Here is a 27,022-nt window from a genome sequence, read left to right as displayed (position 1 = left end):
GGTAGACGGGTAGAAGGTAAATAGACTGTTAGGGATTTCAAACGGTCGAAATATTTATGTGTCATGCGTTTAGAAGTCACAGCACAATGGCGTCACAAATAGTATGAGGTCAAGAACTGCTTGTAGATGTTAAAAAGTGGTGCTTGACCGACTTTTCGAAACACATCATAACTAGCTTTTAAGAGAGTGGTTCTTAGACTCGGGCCTGAGCTTATTAGTGTTAAAACTTGAAAGTGTTTGGGAATGCCTTACATTCCTAATGTTTTTTTCTCTCAAGGACCTGGATTTCCATTGCATGACAGTTGGCAGGTGTGACATAAAGGTTTTCTTTTATAACTAACCATTTCTTAGCTAACAGAAATTAACTTTAGTCAGTTACCTGTCATTTAGAAGACACACGTATTGAAGTATAGTCCCCCTGGAGTAACATGATGGCTCTGGGACCTACAGTGCAACTATTAGCCCATAAGGCTTTCGCCATATATAAAATATATATTATAATAACTTAAAGTGCAAAGGAAAATAAAGCAGTTTTTCCCAAAAATTTTGTTAGTAAAAAACAGCTCTAATAGCTGTCCAAGAATAATCGACATGTAAACAGTTAATGTAATAGATAGTCTAACTGAAAGTTTGTCACAGTTGAACAATGGTTACACCCCTAATGTTCCTCCCAACACATTCTAATACTTAAAGGAATTCGAGGTTCTGTATAAACATATAAATATTATAGCCAGAAGACTTAAACAATATGCATGTCAACATAATGTATAAAAACACACACAAAAATATAAAAAATTGGGGGGTGTAAAGTTATGTATATATTAGGCCCATTCACTTTTATTGTGCGTGCCTCACTGTAACCTCGACTTTATCAAATTCATTTTTTAAAGTAGTGGAAATTATTTTTGGTGGTAATCAACATTATGGCCGATTGCTGTCGATTTAGCTTAACTTGTAGTAAATAATTATTTATTTGGGATTTTCACATATGAAATGAATGTTCATTTTAGGTTAACATAATTCTGCAGTTTTCCCAAGTTGCATTCTGTTTGACCCTTAGGTAAATTGTAAATTCCAGGACAGCGTTTTGCGATTTCACACTGTATAATTGATGTAAACTCTGGGTTAGCATTCTTATTGGCATAATTACATAAAACATTGATTGGACAAGTTCAAGACAACAAGAAAGCAACTTGTTTTAGTAAGGAAACTCACCACTTAACTCTTCCATCACTGCACTTCACACGATTCCCTTAAGAAAGGTTCCCTTAAGGCTTAGATGCTGAAACTAAACCCAGTGCACAAGTTTCTGTGCATGAATATTTAAAGGTGCAGTAAGCAATTTCTGAGAAAAGCTGTTGAAAGTAGATTGGGCTGAGCGTCACAAAACACTTTTACCCAAACAGCAGCAGGGAGCGAGTCCACTCATGATGGGGAAGGAGAGAGAGTGAGCAAGGGGGAGATTTGAAGAAAGACTGTTGAAAGAGAGATGGCTGAGAGACATTACAAAAGAGAAAAGGTCAGAGGAATATCACTGTAAAATGAAAGGATACGATCAGGCAAGAGCTTTAGGACCCGCCTTAATATTAGAAAAGCTTTCCAGCGCTGGAGAGACCTAAGCGGGAAGTCATTCCAAAAATCATGGCAACGGATGTTAGTAGGTTTAAGTATATCGCAGCCACCTATAGCCATGATTTTTAATTAAAGGAGATGTAGCTGTGTTATCCAAGCATTAATGGTAAGGAAAGCCACTTATACTCATATGAGGTGTTTCTGGGTGTTTCTCCCTTTTATCTGCTAAATTGTGGCATTTCTTTGTAGAATCCAGTAATCCCGTAAATCTTTTGTCTTTTGTGAGTTTAATAAAGAACTCTGTCTCGTCTTCTGTCCAAACATACAGTGCCTTCTTTAAAGAATGATCGTCTTTTACAAACGCCACCCAGGTGACCTTTAAATGTAAAAAAAAACTGTTTCCATTGCAGTTTTGTGAAATATTCCTTTTTCGAATTGCCTGAAAAACCTCCTCATGTGAGCGTAAAAATGTTTTTGATATATGGAAGTTTTTGCTAAATTGACAGAAGTGTTTCCAGGGTGTATTTTCAATTTGTGCAATTTAAAGGGTACGCAGCTATAGTTTGTCTGGAGCTGGTGTGCTGCTGGCGACTAACTCTTGCTTTTTGTGTAATGTATGTATATTTTATGCTCTTCCTCGTCGTTTGTTACGTTCGCTTAATTTTTCCCAAAGCATTATTTTTCTCCAGCTATGATAAAGAGACTGGGAGGGTGTGTTTTTTAGGGTTGATTTCAAATATCAACAGTGTTTCTCAGAAATCACCTTCTTGATTGTACAAGAAATCCTTATGATTGGTTGTCGGTTGGTAAACAACTCATTTTGATGTTAGCAACGCATTGTTTGACACTGAAAAAGAGCTTTATAACCCAAGGTTACACCCAAAGTTTGAAAACATTAATCTAGAGTTTAAGTCCCCCTGTAGTCAATTATTTGATCCCTTAAAACTCACCTTTGATCAACAAAATTACATATTTAAAAAACAATTTAACGATTAATTTCAACGACTTTTTTTGTCATGCTTTAAAATTGCTTGAATGTAACTCTACACTCATGCTTCATTTAGTATACGTGGTTCTATGAATATGAAAACGAGCCCCGCCTCCACTCACTCGCACACGCTCAGAGATCCACTCATTGGTCACACGTTGACGTGATTGGTTACAAGGTAGTTTGTGACATCAGAAACACCAGCGATTTCAAACCGCGTTTTTGAGATGGTCTTTGGTTCACTGCAGTTTTAAGGACAAAATACTCAGCAATGATGTTGACATATAGATGTGCACATGGTTTGTCTTAAAGAACATCAAAAACACCAGACATAGACATATAAACAGCATTAAAAGCTTGATTTTCACCACAGGGGGACTTCAAGTGTAGAATTAAAATCCTCAAGCTTTTTGAAAGATAAAGGAGAAAACAAATACAGAACCAGACATGGACACATTTTTGGTCTAAAGTTGCACTTTAATCCTAACACTTATTGGCTGTTTGGCCCCCACCCGTCTTTGCCCACCCCGTTCCCACCCCATACAACAGGCACACAGAGAGCGATGAGTAACAGACAGTTCAACAGTTCTGAACAAAATCCAGATTGAAATCCAGAGCGGATTACAAATTCCATGAAGAGCTTCTGAGGTAAGAGCGAGACACACACCGACAGAGAGGAAAAAGGATCTTCGCAAAAACGCAGATACAGAGTCGAAAGTGACCATCGTCATGTAGTTACCATCATCATGATCAACATCAAATGTCAAAAAGAGAAGCGGGTATGTGTTCTGAGAACAAAAGGAAAAGCATCTGCATGTTTCCTGACAACATGTTACGGCAGAACTCTTTGGTTTCAACTCTTGAGGTTTTAGCAAGAAAATCTTCCTTTGTTGACCTAATCAGTTACCTTTGGATTGAAGCTGTAGTAGTTGAAGGGAAAAAACAAAAGAAAACAGGCAAACAATATGTTGCATTTGATATTCATTTAAACCCCGTAAACTGTCAACATAACTGAACAAAACTGTTCTAAGTTCTAATTTGAATGTAGCTAAGAAAGAAAGAAAGAATTCGGAGAACAATGCCTTACCTCTATTTGGCAATGCAAAACAACAGAACATACTGCACAATGACAACGCTGCAGTCTCGGACATTCCTGCTGTATATGGTTGAAGAACAGTTTTGCGTGTGCATGTCTACAAGAACGTCCATGCATTTGAGTGCGTCTAGTATGTGAGAGGTCCTGCGGTAGAGGTTTAACTTTGGTATCATTCAGGGCCCTCTACAGCAGAGCCGTCCACACACACCAACACACAGAGATATATACAAAAACCAATAATCACATGAGCAACGTACACATAGAAAACCGATGTGAAAACCAAATCTGCCATCAACTGTTCTTCAACACCGATAGTGGGCCGGATATTTGAACCGGACGTTGGATAGATAATCTGGGGAAGTCTGTGAACCCTTATACTCACGCGAAAAAGACGCTAAAAAGACCCTCTCCTGAGCAACATCTCCTCTGCTCCCCTTTGTCAAATTCTTAAAGCTTTTTTTCCATCTATTTGGCATTTCTAATCAAACATGAGGTATATGCAGAAGCGTATCTCTCTCACTCTTTTTCCCTCATCCAACGCATCTAAAAAATAGAGCAAAATCGAAATAAAAAGAAAAAACTGGAACAAGAGTTATGCTTAAAATTTGCCCATAACTATATTACATCAAGTTATAGAGATAGTTTGGAAACTTTTCATCTCTCGAAAGCGGTGGGCAGATTTTTTGAAAAGTTACCCACAGAAACAACAGTCAGTTTTAGTAACTAGTTTGGTTTCAAAAACTTTGTTGACACTTGCTTTTTTTTTAGCGACCCCACATTTCCCCAGTTTGGTTTTACAAAGATTTTAAAAAAGGCCGAATCGATAAATTAAAATGCTATAAATACATAAATAAGCCAATAAATAAGATGAAGAGTTGGAAACATATAAATCCTTGATACACCCTCCCCCACACACAATAAATACAAATTTTCGAGGGAAAAAAAAATCAAAGAGAGACAGTTTAAAGCTTTTGGTCTAAAATCAAGTCATCATCATCAACATTTCATAAGGACTATTTTTATCACATCCTTTTTTTTTTTTTTTTTTACATTAGCAATAGTAAGCAGTTGAACATAGATTTTTTTTCCTACAAAATCTATCAAAGCACTAACAGGTACATTCCCTCTAGAAGTGTAACGCCAACCGGATTTCCAGTTGCTTTTAAACCCCATCCCACCCCGTCCCCCACAACCTCTACATTTCTCGTTTGCCAACGTTTTTGTATGCGTCTAAGATCACATAGTCAAAAACAGTTTGGCCGACACGCCGGGCGAAAGTTAAGTTGGCTTACCGGCCGTGTTTCGGTTTGGTTTCCATGCTGGAGATGAGCTTCCATGTTCACACACTCACACACGTCTCACACACGTCTCACTCTTTGCTCCCTATCTCTCCTCGAAGAGACCTAGCACCAATACGGTCTTTCTCCACGCGTTGTGCATTGGTTAGGTTGCTATTTGGTGTCAAAAAAGAAAAAGTTTTCGCTTTTGGTATTTCTTCAGTTTTGGCTTATCGTTTCACAACATTCGCAATCGAAGCAAAACTTGGAAGCTACATGTTCACAGTATTGTTTCAAACCGCCTGATGAGGGAAACCCCCCGGAACGATCAATTCAAAATGACGAAACACACGAAATATGAAAATAGGCAATACGTCACCCCATTATCCCAAAAATATAAAGCAATGAGACGAGTCATACAGCATAAACAGACAGACCAAGAGGAAAAAGCAATAAAACAAAATATATATGTATATATATATATTCTGAAGTTCAGTTCGATGAGGTTAATAAATATTCTCCCGTCCAGGAAGGAGAGTGAAAGCATCGACTTAACGGAAAGGAGGGAGGAGGTGAAGGAATGATCTTCTGGTCAAAGCCACGTTGAGTCTTTTCACGTCATCGAGTCTTGCTACTCTAAAAAACATCCTCCTTGTCCACCTCCCGTGGTCCACTCCTAGTATTTGGTTTCATTCCATTGAGTAAAGTTCAGTTTTAGTCCATTGGTTTTGGTTTGGTTTCATTTTTGGTTTAATCCTTGTGTTGAAAAAAATAAAAACGCCGACATCACATGTCTCCCCTCCGCATCTCGGTTGTTGGATTTCCCCCTGCAGGTTTCCTCGGATCCTCTTCAGTCGCTGCTCCTCTTGCCTGTCGTTCCTTTTCTCCGTTTGGCCTTTTTCACCACACATTTTTTTCCCGAGGCACAGGAGAGGGGTCCAGAGAGGATGGAGGGCAGGGGTTTGGGGGCTCAGGGGGATTTATTTTAAAATTTCTCCTTGTGTACGTTGGATTTTTTGACATGTCTGAGGTCTTGTCGTCTGAGCGCTTTTTAGCTGACGCAAAAGGCCAGACGAATGCTTTGGTATCCAAGAAAAGTGTGTCAAAGTTTGAGGCATGGATTCCAGCGGATGATCAGTGATGGAAAGGGAATCGGGATCACAGTAACTTCAGTGTATATGTGTGTGTTTGTGTGTATGTGTGTGTAATACTGTTTAAAGTGGAGAAAAAAATCCCTCAAAATTCTTCTGTCGTTCTGTGTTTTTCATCTTAAATTTGACAGGAAAAAATGCTGATGAAAATGGAATGAAAAAGAATGAGTAAATCTAAATAGTTGATAGCAGAGGTAGATTGAGAAATACATTTACAAATAGTAAAAAAAAAAGAAAAGAAACGAGTTTACATTATATGGGGTGCATGAAAAACAATGAAAATTGAGCAAAAGGTGTTTGGTGTTTTGTAGAGTTAATCTGATCCTGGACAATTCAGGTTTCAAAGTCTTAGTTAAAGCTTTTCTATCCGATTTTTTGGTTTTGATTTTTGGTATTTTGGTTTTGGTATTTTTCGTCATTTTTTTGTCTTTGTGAGTCTTTCCATTCTTCTTCCATGTGTTTATTTTTTGGTTTCTCTTTCTACCATCCAGTGACACTTGTCAAATGTCCTTTCTTTGTTCCATTCGTTGCCACCCGTTTTCCTCTGTTGTTGTTTCTTCGTAAAGTTTTTTGGCTCACGACCCTGCCCTCAAAAAATCTGTTCATGTAGTTTTGTCTTTTTCTATTCAGAAAGGAATAAATGTACATTCTCCAAAGTAGCTCCATTGAGGCCACCTCTCCACGCTGAATAGATCAATTTTTTGGTTTAAAAAGTCCCCCGTTATCCTGTTCTCTCCTTATCCCTGTTCTCTTCTGCTCATTTCTCTGTATTTTTGGCATTCAAAGACATAATGAGAGAGAGAGCACAAGAGAGAAATGGAGGGATTGAGAGATGGCTTTGGTTGAAAAGGCGAGTCTTGTTTGTCTTCATTCTTCCGTCCCTCTGACTCCCCTCAAGTGCAGTAGCTTGGTGTGGGCGTCACTCAGCCATAGCTCCGCCCAGAGGGGGGGGTGAGGCGTCACCTAATGAGCAGAAGGAGGCGGGGCTTGAGCAGGGGGAGACGGAGCACGAGTCTGGGCTTGGGCCTCTGACGCCAGGAGGCGGAGAAGCCCTGGGGTGGCCAACCACACCCATGCCTGCGCTCCTCGCCAGGGGCAGTAAAGTGGGGCGGTTTAGGAAGAGGGACTGGCGCAGTCCAGCTCCTGGACATCCAGCTCCACCCAGGAACATTTGACCGCTGCCCTCAAGAGCGGAAATGGGAATCTGACCACCACTGGCAGCTAGGGCTGTAAAAAGATGAAAGAAGAGAGGGAAAGAGAGAAATAAAGAGAGCAAATTAGGGCGAGTGAGACATATCCGTTTACACCCGGTATTTTAATCCGTCTCTTTTGTCCACTTTCAACCACTTTTGTCCTGATTTATTCGAGGGGAGGTTCTTTGGGCAGGTATATGTATGGACTTTTTCAGATCTTCGATCTAATGGATGAAACAAGCTCACGCAATTTATATATAAACACGACTAGAGAAAACAAAACAAAAAAAAACATACGGAGAGCATAAGGTTTCGTTTCTCCTCTGACAACCGAAAGACCAGATGAAAGCAATCTGGTCAAATCCGTTTTCGACTACCTGTGGAAGTGGTCAAAAGTGCTAAAACGAGTGGACCAAAAAAATGATATATATATATACACATTCTATATACATTCTAGAATGTAGAAGTACGATAACGCATGTCATTCCAGGAAATCCATATGGGCATCATCAACAGAAGATTGAAACGCTCTGATTGATTAAACATGACTAATAAACACGATATTATTTCATAGTATTTTATACAGTGTAAGACGCCACATCATCTCACAGAAGATGCTCAACTTTCGTTATGAAGTGAGTTTGGAGTAAAAACATGTTATTAAATGTTGTCTTTTATTGGACAATTTCATAATCGCAATAAGCCAAACCGGTTTTAAGAGCGATTTCATGTTAATTGCGATTATATACTGTATATAGACAGACAGGGAAAATAAACTGGTTGAAGTAGCTGTGCAACACGACAAAAAACAGAAACGGGGTGTTTGGTCAACTGTAAGGCAACACATTGACCCAGAGTTGCCTATTCTTTGAGGTAAATGTAGCAGTTCTAGATTGTGCGTCGGCTCCAGTACGGTGTTGCTGGAAAAGGGTTTTAAGTGATGAGGATGAATATGAGCTCAAGAACAAATATAAGGGCATAGAAATGGCAAGTGCTTTTGAAAGAGACAGACAAGGTGCATAAACACAGTTCTTCTCACACACACACACACACACACGCAGACAAACATATATATGTAAGAAGTGAGGATGAAGATGTGATGAATATGTGAAAATAGTAGAAGGCTTTTTGATGGTGAATGATGGGAGGTTTCATCCCCCATTAGCCAAGTTCCTTAATGTATATCTTTTAATTAAATCTTCATTTAATTGTTTTTCTCGTCCTCTATGACAAACCTTGCATTGTGGCCAGAGGGTTGCTGCTGATGAGGGCCTGGTTCATTCCTGTGCTTACACCCATCATTGTGTTCCTGTAATGTGTGTGATGTGTCATTTACACGTGTCCACAAACATACGCCATTCATACATGCAGAGAGAAGCAAGCATTTTTAGTGACATCTCAAGAACAACCATGTCCATCGTGGAGTTCGTGTTCATTTCACATGCTGGAAAGAATGACATTAAGACGAGAAAACTCAAGAACAAGAAGTTCAGCATGCTGTTCACATTCAATTAGACAGGTTTGGAACACAACTGAGAATAGAGATTTTATCGTGAAAACAAGTCTGATAAGACTACAGCAAAGCTATAATTATTTCAGTTCAGGATGCTTAGTCATAATGAAAGCTGCTGACAGAATGATGATGTGTTTTTATCACGGTCTTCAAATTTATGATCGTGAAACTTTGAGGTAATATAGAACATTGGATGCTGGATTTATGCAAATATCCTTGAATATTATAGACGTATCATAAATAATAATAAATTAACATTCACAATATTTTATGATTCAAATATAGGTTGAAACAACCAAAACAAAAACCTGATTTTCTGGTTTAATAATAATAATTTTTATTATACATATTTGTAACAATCTCGGTATAAGATAATTTACATTTTGCAAATGTGCAAATATTGTTTAAATGTCAAAGTATAATAAATAAGAAAAAAATTTACATTTCACAATATTCTATCATTCAATATATTAGTTGTTAGTTGATTAAATCAACAAATAATTGATTAATAATAGTAATAATTAAAATAATAATACTATTTGTTAGTTGATTAAATCAACCTAAATAATTGATCATCATCATCATCATTTTTTAATAGTCAAGCATTGTTTAAAATGGATTTATGCAAATATCATTGAATATTATAGACGTATCATAAATACATTTACATTTACATTTATTCATTTAGCTGACGCTCTTATCCAAAGCGACTTACAATTGCTATGTATGTCAGAGGTCGCACGCCTCTGGAGCAACTAGGGGTACTTAACCGGGTTCGAATCCACTGTGAGACACCAATGTGTCCCTGAGCAAGACACTTAGTCTTGCTCAGGGACACATTGGTGTCTCACAGTGGATTCGAACCCGGGTCTCTCACGCCAAAGGCATGTGTCTTATCCATTGCGCCACCACCCCTTTTAGATGTGGTAAATAAGAATAAATTATAATTTACAATATTTTATCACTCAATTTATAAGTTGTTAGTTGATTAAATCAACCTAAACAAATAATTGACTGGGTTAATTTCTTATTAATTATTATTATTATTATTATTAATGTTCTTTTTTTAACATTCCTGCTTTAAGATAATTTATCTTATGTACAACATATTGAATTTGTGCAAATTTGTGCAAATTTACAAGTATTGTTTAAAATGTCTAATGTTTAAAAGTATAATAAACAAGAATAAATAAACATTCATAACATTTTGACTTTCTTAGTTGAACTAAACAACCTAAATAAATAATTGTTTAAATAATAATAATAATAATAATAATTTATTTAAAATGACATATTTAGAATAATTTATAATTATGTAATATGTGTTATTAATTTTTTTTATGAATTCTCATAATTATTATTATTTTAAATTCAAACAGTGTCAAAGGAGCATTTTCCTGCCCTAAACACATGAAACAGCTTCTTACCCTGTGTTCAGGCCAGGGCTGCCGAGGCTCGGCGGGGTGGGGCTCACTGTGCAGAGAGGAGGCGGGGTCACTGAAGAAGGGGCGGAGCTCAACACTCCATGTCCACTGGGGTTGAGAGGGCAGGCCACAGAAGGTGTGGGACTGATGGCTGCGTACGGAGAGAGATTCAGTGTCTGTCCTTGTAACCACAACTGTGAAGTGAACAACACTATTATTCATTCTAACTGCTCTTCTCACCTGTTGTGCTGAGACTGGTAGCGACCTGAACCAGTCCCTGACTGGACATCTATAGAAAAAAGGAAAGAGACTTTAATTAACAAACATACATCTCATAATGACATTCTTTAATATTTTCCTTTACTTTCAAAGGCCCAATTTTCATTTTATGGTAGAACATTATTCAAACACGACCAGACATGTCTCTTTAATACCACATTTGCACCCATTCTCACCATGCACCATCCAAACAACATTTCAACACTGTCAGTCGAAATGGCTTTGGGCCAGATCAATCGCTAAAGCCATGAGTGGGTGTACCATGTGCGGGCTGTAGCAGGGGGGCTTGTGCGTCTGTGCTGGGGGCTGAGTGGGCAGCGGAGGGGTGGCGCTGGAGGGGTTGATGCGCTTCTCTTTCTGCCGTCGGTTGCAGAACCAGACGCGGATGACCTCCTTCTCCATGTTGAGCTGCTCGGCCATCAGCAGGATTTCTTCAGAGGTAGGCTTCTGGTTCTAAAGGGGGTGAGGGTGAGGTGAGATGCATGAGTACATGAGACATGCCAAACACCTGCACTCAGGCCAAGACCAAGTTTCAGCCCAAAACAATTTCATGTTGATGCACAAAATATTGTGAGAAAAAGCATGCAGTGAATCAAAGACGCAATTGGTACTCAATGCATCTAAACACTGATTTATTGAACTAATAAGAGTGAGAATTTACATTGAGGAATTTGTTTTCTTTCTAAAATTCATTTAAAATCAAATTATTCATGAAGCTCCCTTGATAGGACATATGACTTTTAATTGTTTTATAATTGCTGTATTATCTGATATATAATCTGTTTTATAATTAAATGCCCATGCTTTATAATGAAAGTTTCTGTCAGCGTAATGCCAACCGGCAGAATGAGTTACTTAGAAAAGAAAAGAAGCAGCATGAGGCGCCTCAAGCGTATTGGCTCTTTGCCTTGACTTGATCTTAGGGTTGATGGGTTTCCTTGGAAAAAAGCTTACAACACAGGTGTGGTGCTTACCAATGAAAAAGTGTGACTGTGGAGGTTTTGTGACTCATGTGCAGCCATAAAACTAAACTGTCTCTTGGGGATTAATAAATCTGTATTGTTTAGTATAAAACATTGGAATGGTCTAGAAAAGTTTGTGCCTTGACTCCTTTTTGTTTTTAGATTCACCTATTATTGCTATTATTGTTGTTCCACTTACCATGTAAACCAATAAATTCTATTTCAATTTTATGTTATTTTATCCAAACTTATAAATGAATATGGCAAGCAAATTATTATAAGATTATTAATATATGATATATTATATTTTGGAATTGTATTTTATTATTTTATTATATCCATATCGACTTACAGACTACCAACATTGCAAGCAATTTAACATAAGATATAATAAAATGTATAATTATATATTTACATTTATGCATTATATTATATATTATTATATTTCATTATATTTCATTACTATTTTTTATTTTATTTATAAAAATATCATGTTGTTTTATTATTTCTTATTTTTTTCTGGTTGGTAACCACTTTCAAACTTCTATATGTGTCCATGGACAACCTTCTGGACTGTTAGGTAAACTGGCCTATGATATTGTATGTTTATAATGCATACAAATATGCTCAAGCAATACTTCTACAATCATGCCAGAAGTATATGGGGTTTAATGTGGTGACATAATTCTTATACTGTATATTGCAATAAATTAGTTTGCTGGTAGACTTCTGTTTCTCCAGAGAGAGAAAAAAATGGATTCAGCATTTTCAAAAAGAGAACCAATATTATTTTTATCATGAGACAGCAAAAAGGAGGTCATGAAGCTGAGGTGTGCTGTGCGGAATAAACCAAGTCAAATGAACGAGTCATTTGAACGAAACATGATTTCTGTAGCAGGAAATTAAAATCTTGCAACATTTGGTGGTACACACGGTGTGTGTGTTGTTCATGAGTCCGACTAACCGAGATGAAGTTGCGCTCCAGGGCAATGCGGACGTTGGTCTCGATGCTGGTGCGTTTCTTTCGGCGGCGTCCAGGCAACCCTTCAAAGCCCAGCAGAGGTGAGGACAGTGAACTGGGGCTCGGAAGCATGTTGTCTATCGCCATGGTTTCTGTAACGCAAACACGCACATTCAAACACGAATCGTAAAGAATGCAAACATGAAACACCAATGAGAAAAGGGACAAAAACACACACCTGCATCGCTCAGCCATTTCTCCAGCAAGGGTTTGAGCTTGCACATGTTCTTGAAGCTGAGGTTGAGAGCCTCGAAACGTGAGATGGTGGTCTGACTGAAGTCATTGCCGTACAGTTTCCCCATGGCCATACCGACGTCCCCCTGCATGAAGACACGGAGCAGAGTTACCATTCGCTCCTTTCATCATTCTATCCATAAGCAGACAGGACTAGTTTAGCTTGAGGACTGTTAAGTTTGTGTTTCACAGACATACCATGTGATTTCTATGGAAGCTTGTGTCCGCCACTGAATAAAAAAATAAAAAAAGGTAATTGCGACTTTTAATCTCTACAAATACGAGTTTTTTCTTGCAACTGCGAATTTACATCTCGCAATTCTGACTTTTCTCTCTCTCAGAATTGCGTGATATAAACTCGCAATTGTGGGTTATAAAGTCAGAATTGTGAGATATGAACTCGCAATTCTGAGAGAAAAAGTCAGTCTTTCTTTTCGTCAGAATTGGCCTTTATATTTTGCAATTTTGACTTTATATTCTGACGAAAATTTTAAATTCGCAATTATCTTTTCAATTGTTTTATTCCGTGGAGGAAACAATCTTCCATAGATTTCAATCAAAAAACTTTTTTTCTTCTCACACAACTGTGTTAGTGTTATTTTCTCACAAATTATCTCCTCATTTATTTTCTTCACTGAATATTGTAACTAAAGCTACATTTCTCACTGGTTTTCCAACTGGTTGCATCTTCGTTATTGGTTTAGACCTTTTTGCCAACTTTCTTTAAAAAGAAAATTAAATAAGGAAAGTCTGATCCCAAATAATGCATTAAAATATTACATTTAATAAATTACATTTTAGAAACTGCTCATAATGACTAGTTATTTTAATTAATGCCTCCCCAAATCATACACAAAATCTTATTAATATCTATATATCTATCTATCTATTAAGTATTGTATCATTTTGATATAAATACAAAGAAAACATGATTGTTGCATACATACAAAATAAATAAAGATTTAAAATGGCTCAGAATGACCATTATGATTATAATTAATGCCATAGGCCACCCTTAATTATATACATAATATTACAGTGTATATGACAAGTTTTCTTTAGGTTTCATTGTACATATTAATTAATATTCAACATTATTATTGATTTGACTGCACTGACGCTACTGGATGAGAACTGAACCGAGCTGGACAATGACATCACTGTTTTCTGCAGAACTGCTTCATAGATGAAATTAATTAATTTAATAATTGTTGACTTGACTTGATATTGACAGCATCTCAAAAATAAGTGTCTTGAAAGAAGGTTTAATTGTTTTTCATGTCTATTTTTTTAAGTTTGATTCTTATGTCAACTGTGACAGAAAACTGTTTCACACCTGTGTGAACCCCAGTTTAATTCGCCTCTGTTTGAAGGTTCTGGCAAACTGTTCGAGCTCCTCCAGGTCGCTGGGCTCCTCGGGATGGGGCGTCGCTGTGGGAACGGAGCTCATGGGAGGGGCGGAGGAGGGGGCGGAGTTCACAACGCTCTCCACATTCTTCTCCCTCTGCAATGACCACAGCCTGTCGTCAAGATGACGCTACAGCACAGATTGGGAAAACACACTACTTTCTCAAACACATATCTACTGTGAGACAGAGCCTTCAATTTCAAACCCATTCCAAAAGATTCCCTTCATTTTTGCATTACATCATTTCTACCCCTGAAAGGCAACACATTTTGACTGACTATATAGCATATTACAATTCAACTCAAATTATTTTATTTCTCCAATTCCAATTCTCACTATTAACTATGACTTTTGCCTCAATAAACTCATAATTACTTCTTATTAATAGTAAGGTAGTTGTTAAATTTAGGTATTGGATTAGGGATGTAGAATATGGTCATGCAGAATAAGGCATTAATATGTGCTTTAGAAGTACTAATAAACAGCCAATATCCTAGTAATATACATGCTAATAAGCAATAAGTTAATAGTGAGAATTGGACCCTAAACTATATATAAAAAAACAAAAACCATATATATAGATATACACACTTTCAGTATATATATATATATATATATATATATATATATATATATATATATATATATATATATATATATATATGTGTGTGTGTGTGTGTGTGTGTTTGTGTGTGTGTGTGTATATATTTTTTTATTTATTTTTATTATTTTTATTATTGATGTTCTTTTGAACCTTCAATTCATCAAATAATCCTGAAAAAAGCGAATCACGTTTTTCACAAAAAATATTAAAGCAGCACAACTGATTTCAACATTGATAATCATAATAATAAGAAATTTTTCTTGAGCACCAAATCAGCATATTCGAATGATTTCTGAAGAAAAAAAAAACAGTTCTTTTAAATTGTAATAATGCATCACAATATTACTGATTTTAGTGTATTTTTGATCAAATAAATGCAGCCTTGGTGAGTATTAGAGACTTCTTTCTTACTGACCCCAAACTTTGGAATGGTAGTCTAAACATACTATGCAGAATACTGACTTGAATTATAAAATTTTCCAAACTTTGCAGTATACAGGAGAGTGCACTTCATCAAATCCTGTATCCCACAAGGCAGTGTCTCAAGTAAAATGCCATGATGATAACTGGATACCATTTGCTAATTGAATAAGCAACATGAGGTGGACAACAATGTAGCTTGAAACCCTTTTTTGTTCATACCTGTGCTTGAAGCCCCAGTCTAGGTGGGGTGGTCAGGAGACTCCCTGGGCTTTGCTGAGGTAGTGAAATCAAATTTGACGTCGAAAGCAAACCTGAGAGAGCATGAATGGCAATTACACATTAAAGACATCACTGCACGCAAATGTTATAGGTGTCAGAGTCAACTGTTATGTGAAATAATGGTAATGCAGTTTCAGTGATTCCACTGACCCCATAGCCATATTAAATAATGTGTGAATAGGCGCATCTTACCTTGCTGACCCTGCTGAGCCTGGGCTTGAGGCAGCAGGAACTGAGCAGGGGACTGTAGAGGATGACCTGGCATCAGTACCAACTGCTGTAACTGCAACAACTGCTGAATGTCCTTCAGAGAGAGACAGAAAGCCTTATGAGGGTGAAAAGAAGACAAGTGAGCAAGTCAAGACACGGGGAATAAGTAATAAGATCCAGTTATGTCACAAAGTCAAGTTACAGAAACAATTGTTCAGCGGAAAATCACAATTTGCATTGTACCGAAGAACACTTTACCTGATATTTTAATTCTAATCTCACTTCACATTCTTTAAATGACCGACTATATAACTAAATGTTTCCTTGCACATGACCAGATGTCTCAGGAACAAAATGTGCATATTTCACACATTCATTAAATACTTAAATGCATTCAAATCATACTATATTGTTATTAAGTAAATTAAAATGAAGATTTATTCAAAATTATATTACAATTTTATTAAATACATTTGAATAACAAAATTAAATAATTTGTGATTATTTATTTATTTATATTATTTTAATATATTATTTTAATTAATTATTTTATTTTATTTATTTAAATGTGGTATTGCAAGATTGTCTGCAAGACTTACACTGTTAGAGTACTGTAACAATATAATAACTGGGTAATAACTAGGTACTAACCCTGAACCTACCCCTAAACCTAACCTTAACCAATGTAGTTTCCTAATATTAACCAGTACTTTCTTAGGCAAGTACACTGTAAGTACACATAAGTGCATGTACAGTAAAAAAAAAGTGCAACCTTATGTATTTATATACTAATGGACAAATTGCAATAACTTTCTGTTCATAATTGACTGCATGCCACAGATGCTGTTGATATATAGTATATTTGACCGGGAGCGTTCCCTGAATTGAAATACAGGAAAATGCCAATCTAGCCTCTGATCAAAAATGCATTTTCCTAAAGCGTAGAACGGCAGCGCAGAAGGTACCTGGGCAGTGAGCTGGATAGGCTGCGATAGAAGAGGAGGCGGAGCTTGCTCATGTTTGGCTTGAGACTGGGCTTGTGCTGCTGCCTGATTGGCCTGCTGCTGTTGCGTGTGCTGCTGCTGATTGGCTGCGGCAGCTGCGTGGGCCGCATGCGCAGCGTTTGACTGCTGCACGGCTGCGGCTAACAGCTGCGCTTGAGCCTGCTGCAACAACAGCTGCTGCTGTGCAGGGAGGAGAGCGGCCAGCTGAAGAGAGGAAGAAGAGGAGCGAGGGATTGAGAGAAAAGGTGGAGAGAAGAACAGCGTCACCAAGCAGCAGAGGCTGTGGCACCTTCTCTTAAGCAAGCAGGCCCTGAGATGGCATCCACAGCATGGTTAAGCTAAGAAGGTTATACATCCACCGAAAGCATGTTGCATTTAGTTCATATAAGCATAGAGCAAAAGAGAAAGAGAGCGAAAAAAAGCAATCCATTTAATATTCGTATTTGCTGTCATTCATTCAGATTAATTATTAAATAATATAGCCATGTTTACCAATTTCCAAACTGATCTCCTAACAAATCATTTTGGCCCAAACTCATGCTACGGACCCTTTTCACATTTCCAGGGTTCTCAGATGCAGAAGTCATAGGTGTTGTTGGGTAAACTTATATAGTGGTGAATGGGAGATGACAGCTAATATAATTTTTGTATTTATATATATATTTTTTTTTAATTTACTGCCAAGGTTGTATAACAAAGTATAGTGTTTTATAAATATATAAAACGTAAAATTAAAATGTGAAAAACTGTACTAGAACTGTGCGATATCATCCCAGCCTGTGAAAAGGGTCCATTGGTCGAAGTAAAAGTGCCACAAAGCCAGAGTTCAGCTTTATGGGGGAAGTAAACTACAAATGGCTTAAGAATAGTCTCTGAATATTTAAATAATTTAAAAAATGGTTAAAAAATATTACACTTTACCTTTATATAAAAACGTATAAAAAAAAAAGAAAGTAATATGAAAACAAATCAAGAACATTTTAATCGGATCATACATATATTTTAAATGGTTCATTAAATGTATTATTAATAATATTTATTTTAAAAATAAGTATTTTAAAATATCAGGGGTGCTAACTTATTGAAGTAGTAAATCATTTAAGCCATATGTTTGAAAATGAGACATTTCAGCTTTAACTAAATAAAAGAATAAAATGAAGTTGCAAACAATCTAATGTTATTTTAAACTGCTTAGTGCCGTTTTGTTTCCCCTCTAAGATGTTTCATTCACTTCACTTGTGTACCTGTTTGTCTCATCATGTGAGTGAGTTTGTGTGTGTGTATGTGTGTGAGTGAGTGTGTCTTATCATGTGAAAGTGTGTGAGTGAGTGAGTGTGTGTGTGGTTCATGTATTCTCTACATTTTGGGGATAAAAGGATAGTAATACCAGAAATATTTGATGTTGTGGGGACATTTTTTGGTCCCCATGAGGAAAACAGCTCATAAATGCTAGAAAATTGTCTTTTTTCTATGAGTGTTCTGTTTAGGGGAAGGGTTAGGGCATTGAATATACAGTTTGTAAAGTATAAAATCATTATTTGCATGGAAAGTCCCCATAAAACGTGTGTGTGTTTGTGTGTGTGTGTGTGTGTGTGTGTGTGTGTGTGTGTGTGTGTGTGTGTGTGTGTGTGTAAGCACATACCCCTGCGAGCTGACTGCCTGCCAGCATGAGTTGTGTGTGTGGTAGAGAAGGCTGAACTGGAGGAGGAGGAGGAGCGTGAACACTGGTCATCTCAACGGCCTCCTCGGCTTTAACCTATAAAACACATTCATATATATTATTAATAACAATACATGGAATATGAATAATACATATACACATAAACACTAATAATATAATACATCAATGACCTCACACACACAATCACATAAATGGCAACAATATAAAAAAAATGCCTTTTTATTTTAGTACTATTTATTTAGCATATACATTTTTTGTGGGCGTGTTTTAATTTAATTATCATAAATTCATTTAAAAAAAAAAACTTTAATACTACAAAATATCTGTATTAAATTAACACTGTAATTTATTACTGGTACAGCTAGTTTGCAAATAATATGCAAATACACAAGGCCATTACTAAATATCATAAACCGCTTATACCAACTACCACTTCATGTCTTTTCTTGTCAAAGACAAAAACCACATAAGGCCATTTCCATAAGCACACACACTTTCAGTTATTGATTTGATTACTCACAAATTCAAAAGAAGAGGAGCAATTCAACTCGTTTAGTTCTGTAAATATCCATCCAGAATCTCTCTACTAACTGCATCTGCCCTGCGATCGGTCGAACCTTCTCTTTTTACCTCACTTCTGATCGATCCGGATCCTTTCATAAGTTTCATGCGTCATAGCTCACTTTCCCTCTCTCTCCTGTAAATTGCCTGGCATCTTGTTAGGAATGTGGTTTAAACAGACTAAAGAACTCTCATTTGCATATTACAATGTTCACGTATCACCCGAGGGCATCCATGTTGGCGAACACGGTCAAAACAAAAAAAACATTAGGCATGAACACACAAACACACACTCACCTTTGTGTTGCTGGGTGCAGGAGACAGGCAGAACGGACTTGTTTTCATTGGCTGGATCTGAATGAGACAGGAACAAATCATTAGGGACAAAACTCACTGCCCTCAACTGAATCGCTTTAGCTTTAATAAATGATCTAAAACAGAACAAATTTAGGCTTAAAAAGGAAGGGTTAGAAACCATTTTCACAATTAATTTGAAAGAACACATTGAATTAAACATGCAATTTTGCAAAAGCAGAAAAACTAAAATCATTTTTTCTTGTAAAACACTCCAATAATCTTGATTTATTTGTATTTTTACAGTGTGTTCGTTGAATCACAGTCCTGCTTCTTAGTCAAATATCAGTATTGATGCACCGTGTTTAATATTCATTCAGTGGAAACGAACTGTAAAGTTCAACATCATATTTTTCATTGCATTTATCCATATTGTTATTGCAGTAAGCGGCAAACTTCAAAGTGGGAAAATGAGCATGTTAGCCACGGGACTGTCCCTGCAAGCATTTGCAAATGACGAATGCTGCGTGTAATTAAAAGAAACGCTCTAGCATTTTAAGATGTATTCCTACATAATCTATTAGCTTTCTTATTGGCTACAGCAGGACAGTTGATCTGACGGTTAACGATACAGATTTTTATAAAAAAAACATAAATGGTTTTAGAATTTCTTTTTCCCAAATAGGCTAAATATTTGTATTTTGTTTTTCCTCAAAACCAGATCTCTGACACCCCTGATCTAAATGGTCACGTTTTTGGAGAACCTCTCAATATTGATGCACCGTGCACCGATGGACTCGAACAACTAACATAAAATTTGCTCTGAAAGTTGTTCACTCACCTGATCGCTGGCCTCTGGACTGTTCCTCTCAGAGTCTGTAAAAACACACACACACGCGCAAGGACACATCAGGTCAGAATAGTGCCTCAGGCTCCAGCCCTCACATCAACAAAAGTGTGGTCTGGTTAGCCAGAGGCATTGTATTATTGGAATACCATGGAGCGTTTAACCTGGGTTACTGTATGCTGCTGTGTGTGTGTGTGTGTGTGTGTGTGTGTGTGTGTGTGTGTGTGTGTGTGTGTGTGTGTGTGTGTGTGTGTGTGTGTGTGTGTGTGTGTGTGTGTGTGTCAGATTGAGGCCACGGCTGACTAAAGTGTTCTGTGTGTGGTTCAGACCAAGTGGAAAATGTGAGAATTATGACAAAACAAAATCTCATCACTCACACACATACACACTAACACATCTAGGAATAGTCATGAATCATACTAGTGTACATGATAAAACATGCTTATACATGCAATGTTTCTCTCCCACAATATCATCACACAAATCTCCTTGATGACTTTACATACTAATAACAATAATTACATTGATTCTATAGATAATGCATATAATAACTTAACATCTACTACATCTTAAAGCACTCAGACTCATGGTAATAATTTTTACCTGTACTATCGACTGGAAACTCAGTCCCCATCTTATCATCATCGACAGCTTTAGACATCCTGATATCTACTGAAACAGAGAGAGGAACTGACTGAAAACATCTCTTGGATATTAGCTTTTTTTTGTCAGTCATCCTTATATCATCAACCACATAAAGGGTAGTTGACAAATAACCTGTTTTCATCATAAAGATTCATCAAAAGACTTAAACGTATATTGGTGATGAAACTGGTCACGTTTTCTTTTCATCCTGCTACTATCATTTTTCCGCAAAAGAACGCACTATAAATACAACACTGGTTTAGGCTTTTGGACGTTGTGAAAAATACATAAAAATACATAAAAGCTAGATAATTTTTATTTATTTATTTATATCAACATAAAATCAACTATTAATAACTATTTAATATTTAAATACACACCTTGACACCAAAAAATTATTCACACATTTATTTGCGGATTCAATTTTACTCAAGGATCCTTAAGATTTCACCATACTTTGAGCTTTTTAATTAAAATATTTTCCCTTTATTTAAAATCCAAAATATTTTCATATACATTTTTAATTTATGAGATCAAAAAACTGCATCTATGTAAGAAATAGAATTTTTTTTATATAATAATCTTTTTTAAATTTTACATTAAGCAAAGTGTGTCACATAGCTTAGCAAATAATCAAATTTATTCACATAACATTCCAAATAGCTTGATATTTAATTGAGCTTAAACATCTTTGAAATTACCTCTATGTAATGTAATGTAATATAATATAACATAATATAATATAACATAACATAACACAATATAACATAATATAATATAATATAAAAATATAATATAATAAAATATAATATAATAAAATATAATATAATAAAATATAATATAATATAATATAATATAATATAATATAATATAATATAATATAATATAATATAATATAATATAATATAATAATAGCTTCATCCAAGCTGTAGGTCATAATTAATCCCAAACCTCTAATTACCGAAACAAACACCTTAGAGTCAAAAGTCAATTTCCATCAGCAAAACTATTCAACGTGAAGCTCAATGGCTCTATCCGTCTTTCCTTTGTCCTTTACTTTTCTATTTCATTCTGTTTTGGTCTTGTTTGACACCCTCTTCATCCTAATACAGCACCTGCGCCTCCCAGAGAGCAGCAGGGATGGAGGGGCATGTCCCATCCTGCACGGCATCATTCATACAGATACACACACACACACACACACACAAACACAAACACAGCCGCAATAGCTGTTAATGCGGGGAGGAGAGGGTTTCATCCCGCGAGAGCACGTGTTGCACTTCGCAGGAGGATAACAGCTTTTCTCTTTCTTACTCACGGTGAAATTGATGGCCACATCAGACCATCTACACAGCCATTTCCAAGAGCAAATTGATTTCCCTGTCCAGTTCACTTATTGTTAAATTAGTTCATATTACACGGCCGGAACGTGCATGCTGAACATAAAACATATTACAAAGACTCTTTTTATGGAAGCAATCATGTCAGTTAGTAAAAAGCCAAATGAAAATAACACTGTAAACAAAATTCGAACCATTTTAAGAAAACGTGCCACAGCATCAAGATGTAAACAAAGTTTGAAAAAGTAATAGGAATTCATGATAACCGATGATTAACAGTTATTATTCTAACGTTAATAGATGCAAACTAAAAAAAAAATCTAATTATATGGTTTTACTAAATGCTAAATCCTGAATTTCAGCAACTTACGTAACTACTAATACTTTAAACATTTCAATTAGACATTTAAACATTCAATTAGTTTTTAGAATGACGTAAACCTCATTATTAAAATATTTCATTCAAAATTATCAGAACTTAAACGCATAAATCGATGATTGCACGAATCACGAAAAGTCAGTCTCAACTAAAATTTACATTCCAAATAACCACACACAGAAAGCAAATTATGAACCTGATAATACAGTAATATTAGAATAAGGTGCATTTTGCTAGTGTGTGATATGTCTCCTAAATGAGTTTCTTGAAGGTGGTGTGTTTCTGACTCACCGGATAGTTTTTTGCTCAACTCTCTTTGTCCTCTGATCACTCGATGAGAACAGCTCCTTCACTCTATATGCCACTATTACGACCGTGGGCGCTTTTTTTTTTTATGTGGATGTTTCACAAATTTCACTTGCTTTAGTCATAGAAGTCAAATTCAAGCCACTTTCCAACCGAGGCAAACGAAACCTCCGCCACCCACTGCATTCAAGCGAGTTACTAAATTAGGATGAATTACTCACTGATATTGATAGTCAAATGATTGGAAATGAAAGAAAAGATTGATCACCTGCTTCCAGACAGTCACGCTGGTGAGGTGAACTACAGATCGTAAGCACAGTGTAAATCACAGTCAATGAGCCACCGAGTTATTTTTTCATGATGCAAAGCCACGAAAGGGCCTAGATGAGCGAATATGACGTGTTGGTTGCATAAAACTGTCTCGCACTTCCTTCATCTGTGTGTCTGACTCGAGACCCCTCAGTCTTAAAAAAAAAAAAAGGTCCAGGAAGCTTTTAAGATCCAATAAGAACTTCTCATTTTCAATTTCTTTAGAAAACCAATGTTCTTAAAAAACTAAGAAAGCAAAATCTGATTTGATGAACACATAATACGATAGAGAGAACTTTTATGATCTATAATAAACTATAAAGCCTACACAGCAAAAGTGTGGTTGATAACGATACATGGTCTAATGAGGCTGTGATAAATTAGACCGTAAAAATAACTATAGAGAGACACTAACTTAACTTGATGTAGATGTCCAATAAAGAAAACGTAAGACGGCACTGTAAAGAGAAGTATGTAAAAAAGGGCCCAATGGACACTGTAAAAAAAGTTGCTTCTTCATTTTTTTTTTTTTTAAGTACAATCAACTTGGATGTTTAAGTCATTTCAACTTAAATTACATTAAACTGACTTAATGACTTAAAAAAAAAAAAAGGTTGAAATTGCTTAACTTATTTTGATGAGTTAATGCAATGTAAAACCATATGTTGTCATAACTTATTGATCATATCATTTTTATAGTGTACTGTTAAAATGAAGGAATTGTCCATATTGATTTTGAATTACACATTGTGTTTAAGGGTTAAAGGAAGTGTCTGTAAACTTAACAGAAAATCACCAGTACCTTTTTTTATGTTTCTATGGATTTTTTTTTTCTTACAGAGCGTTACTTCTAAAAGTCTATACTGTGCATCGTCATATAATTTTTTTTTTTTTAAGTTATGGTACTCCATTAAAGTATATTTGATGAACACAGAATTTGTCTCAACATTTTAGTCCACAATTATTGCCATTGCCAGCTTACTATATTCTAATCTCATTACATAACATATTATATTGAATATAATCATATCAATGTAATATATATATATATATATATATATATATATATATATATATATATATTATTGATCGTTTTGTTGGATAAAGTAAATGTTAACATTTATCTTCAGAAGCTTATGTGACTTATAAAAAGGAAGGAAATAATTCCCTTTTAAATATTTACAAATGAAAAATTCTGTATTACAGTGTAGCAACGCTATTTAAAGATTGAGGTGTATTTCGGTAATGACTGACCTTTTTATTCAAAGGACACAATAAACATGACTAATTCACCAAAACCCTCACGAAGGCCACTTGGAAATATCCTTCCGATGATACTATTTTGATGATATACAAAATAGTGTGAAAAACGTTGAGGTTGACTCGCATGCCATTGTTTCTGTGTCAGTATTACCCACAAACCTCTGTGCTGTGTGACTCAGTCTAGTGTCACCCCATTTCCTGTTTAAACGTGTAGCCTTCCACTCACTCTCATCTCTCTCACACACACACACACGCACACACACACGCACGCGCACACACACAGAGTAACGAGAGATATTCTTGGAAAAACTCAATCAAACAGCATCAGTCACATCTTCCTAAAGAGTATAAAGCTGACTGAGAGAAACAAATTCACAAGTCATGTTCCTAGAGCCTTTGAAAGCTCTTATGTTCAAATAATTGTTTTGGAAAATGCACCTATTAATTCATATTAAAATGGGAATGCACATTCTGAAAGAATAAATGTAACATGCTATGTCACTTTTGATAAAACCAACAGCCAAATACATATATTATGAATAAATAATTACCTTATTAAATGAAGTTAAATTTGATTAAATTAAATTTGAATAATTATTAAATAACTAATAATTATAATTATTCGTTTTGACCAAAACTAAAGCTATGATAAAATATTTTTGCTTTAATAATCTAAGAGGCATATCACTTGCATAAATTTCATTTCGTAAGCGTTTCTGTAAAAGAACCAAACCTTTTTTTTATTTTTTATTATTACTAAAGATTCAAACAAAGTATTTAGTAAAACACAAAGTAATAAAATGCTCTGCATACGATTCAAAAACAACATTTAAAGCCTTAAAAGTGTGTTAGTTGTTTTGTTTCATAAAATGTTGCTGCTATAACATAATGCTTTAGCACAAATGCAGACACAGCAGAAAAAATGCAAAACTGATACACTGCCCTGATGGCAACTTATATACTCCTGTATAATGTGAACACCTTAAAAACATAAAAACATTAAAAACAAACACAAACAAAACCAACATCCTCTCAACCGCTCACTTCACAAGATCTCTCGCATTCAAATCTTTTCTGACAATATCTGGCTTCTCCATCTAGCTGCTTATTTTAACTGTCATATTTGTGCTATTGGGTTGTGGTTTATTTATTTGTAATCTAGTGTGACTGTCCAATGTATGGTTGTTGGTTATGGAGTGACCTTGAGTATAGGAAAGCTGCTATATAAATAAAACATATAGCCTACTTCACTGATTTTTCATACTCTTTGCCTCACCACCTCTCTCTCTCTCTCTCTATATATATGCCTATATAAGAAAAGTGTACACATGTACACATTGTTTGGGCTCTAAACACTGCACCAACATAGATTACACCTCATATACAAACACACACACTGATATTCAAGTCTCTTGCATTCCTCTAGAGATTTGCTCCTGACATTTCATTACTTTAGGCCTTAGTCCAGTTAGTTTTGATGTCCTCTCATTAGCAGAGTATGTTAGTGAAGGCGAAGCTAATTAACCTTGCGGCCCCCTCTCGAGAGATCATTAGAGGGAAGGAAAGCGAGAGAGAAAGACACTGACTTACCTGGAATTCAGACATTTCGCCATAGCCGCCATTTTATAAATAAACCACAGCCTTCTGTCTGCTTCTGTCTGAGACTCTCAGGTTAATCAGTGTGCGATAGTTCAGTCCACCTCAAGGCATCTTAATGACCTGGCCAATCACCGCTCTCGCTGAAGAACTCATGCAAATTGCTGAGTAAATATTAATATTGTTATTTAAATATTCAACTTGAACTCAACAAGGCTATAGACTCAAACTTCTAGCTTGAAAGGTGCTCAGCTGTGCCAGCTCAACTAATTGTCACATTAAAAGAATGAATGAGATAAGGGCTCATACAGTCACTCTCTCCTCATTTCCCTCCCACATTTTCTCTCCACCCTCAAACACCGCTAAATTTATTTCACCCCCTACACTTCCTCTGACATCTTTGAACACGGGTGAGAGTGAACACCCAAACACACAAAAGGAAAAGTTATTATCTAGAGACATTTATCAGGTAAAATGGGTGGTTATTCTTTGTTGTTCAGTTGTGGGCAGCTTAATGTTGAGAAAGAAGGAGGTAGAAAGAGAGAGAGAGAAAGAGGGACAGACACTCACAGGTCTTGTCAGCATAAGAAAGTGCTGGGGTGGCTGGAAAGTGCTCATCACAAGAACGAAAAACAAGTGTATATCATTTTCGCTCTTCACACGCCTATCTTTTCCACTGCTCGTTCTCGGTGCGCTAAAAATTACCACATCTGCCCGGCGAAAATGAAACTGAAATAGCGCCTATGAACCGCAAGAGGGCAGCGGTACCTTTAATAATCATGCGAGAAACCAGCTTCACGAGCGGCTTTACACATCAAACGAGCGATTTCTTGATATTTTTCGACGTTAACTTTATTTGTCATGTTTATTTTATATATAGGCTATAAAGGTTGTGGTCTTTATTAACAAAGCTGCTATTAGGTGTAAATATGTTTTAACTTAAAAGGCCAATTGGCTATTAAACCTGCACGAGAGTTTTCACATATCGAAAGGACGTTTTCTTCTGACATTTCCACCATTTAACTTTTTCGTCGTCATGTTTATCTTATAGGAGTCTAATTTCCGTGTATGCTAAATAGGTTCGAGTTTTGTGAATTAAAAGAGAGTCCGAAACTAAATCAGTCTCACGCTGGACGAGAACCTGTAGGCTAAAGAGGCACAAA

The 27,022-nt window shown here is 36.1% G+C and overlaps 1 protein-coding gene across 9 annotated transcripts in view; it reads right to left on the bottom strand.

Annotated features, from left to right (window-relative positions):
- Positions 1–3,070: 3,070 nt before the first annotated feature.
- pou2f2a (POU class 2 homeobox 2a) overlaps positions 3,071–27,022 on the bottom strand; it is a 52,193-nt gene continuing 28,241 nt past the window's right edge. The window contains exons 1-16 of one of the 9 annotated variants that reach the window (XM_082186186.1): positions 25,854–26,138; positions 20,625–20,693; positions 20,016–20,050; positions 19,178–19,234; positions 18,281–18,394; positions 16,600–16,842; positions 15,617–15,749; positions 15,365–15,456; positions 14,047–14,247; positions 12,655–12,796; positions 12,420–12,568; positions 10,755–10,946; positions 10,455–10,503; positions 10,218–10,365; positions 8,513–8,586; positions 3,071–7,311 (exon numbers count right to left, since the gene is read on the bottom strand). In XM_082186186.1, the coding sequence (XP_082042312.1) occupies positions 7,004–7,311; positions 8,513–8,586; positions 10,218–10,365; positions 10,455–10,503; positions 10,755–10,946; positions 12,420–12,568; positions 12,655–12,796; positions 14,047–14,247; positions 15,365–15,456; positions 15,617–15,749; positions 16,600–16,842; positions 18,281–18,394; positions 19,178–19,234; positions 20,016–20,050; positions 20,625–20,682 (1,995 nt within the window). In that variant the 5' untranslated portion in view covers positions 20,683–20,693; positions 25,854–26,138 and the 3' untranslated portion in view covers positions 3,071–7,003. Of the gene's footprint in view, positions 7,312–8,512; positions 8,587–10,217; positions 10,366–10,454; positions 10,504–10,754; positions 10,947–12,419; positions 12,569–12,654; positions 12,797–14,046; positions 14,248–15,364; positions 15,457–15,616; positions 15,750–16,599; positions 16,843–18,280; positions 18,395–19,177; positions 19,235–20,015; positions 20,051–20,624; positions 20,694–22,676; positions 23,522–25,853; positions 26,139–27,022 lie in introns of those variants that run through there. The other 8 variants (XM_082186185.1, XM_082186188.1, XM_082186187.1 and 5 more) reach the window with 8 other exon arrangements.

Source organism: Leuciscus leuciscus (genome assembly GCF_965113295.1).
Source record: "Leuciscus leuciscus genome assembly, chromosome: 12".
Classification (NCBI taxonomy): domain Eukaryota; kingdom Metazoa; phylum Chordata; class Actinopteri; order Cypriniformes; family Leuciscidae; genus Leuciscus; species Leuciscus leuciscus.
Note: the sequence above shows the minus strand (reverse complement) of the source record. Positions and strands in the feature narration are given on the sequence as shown.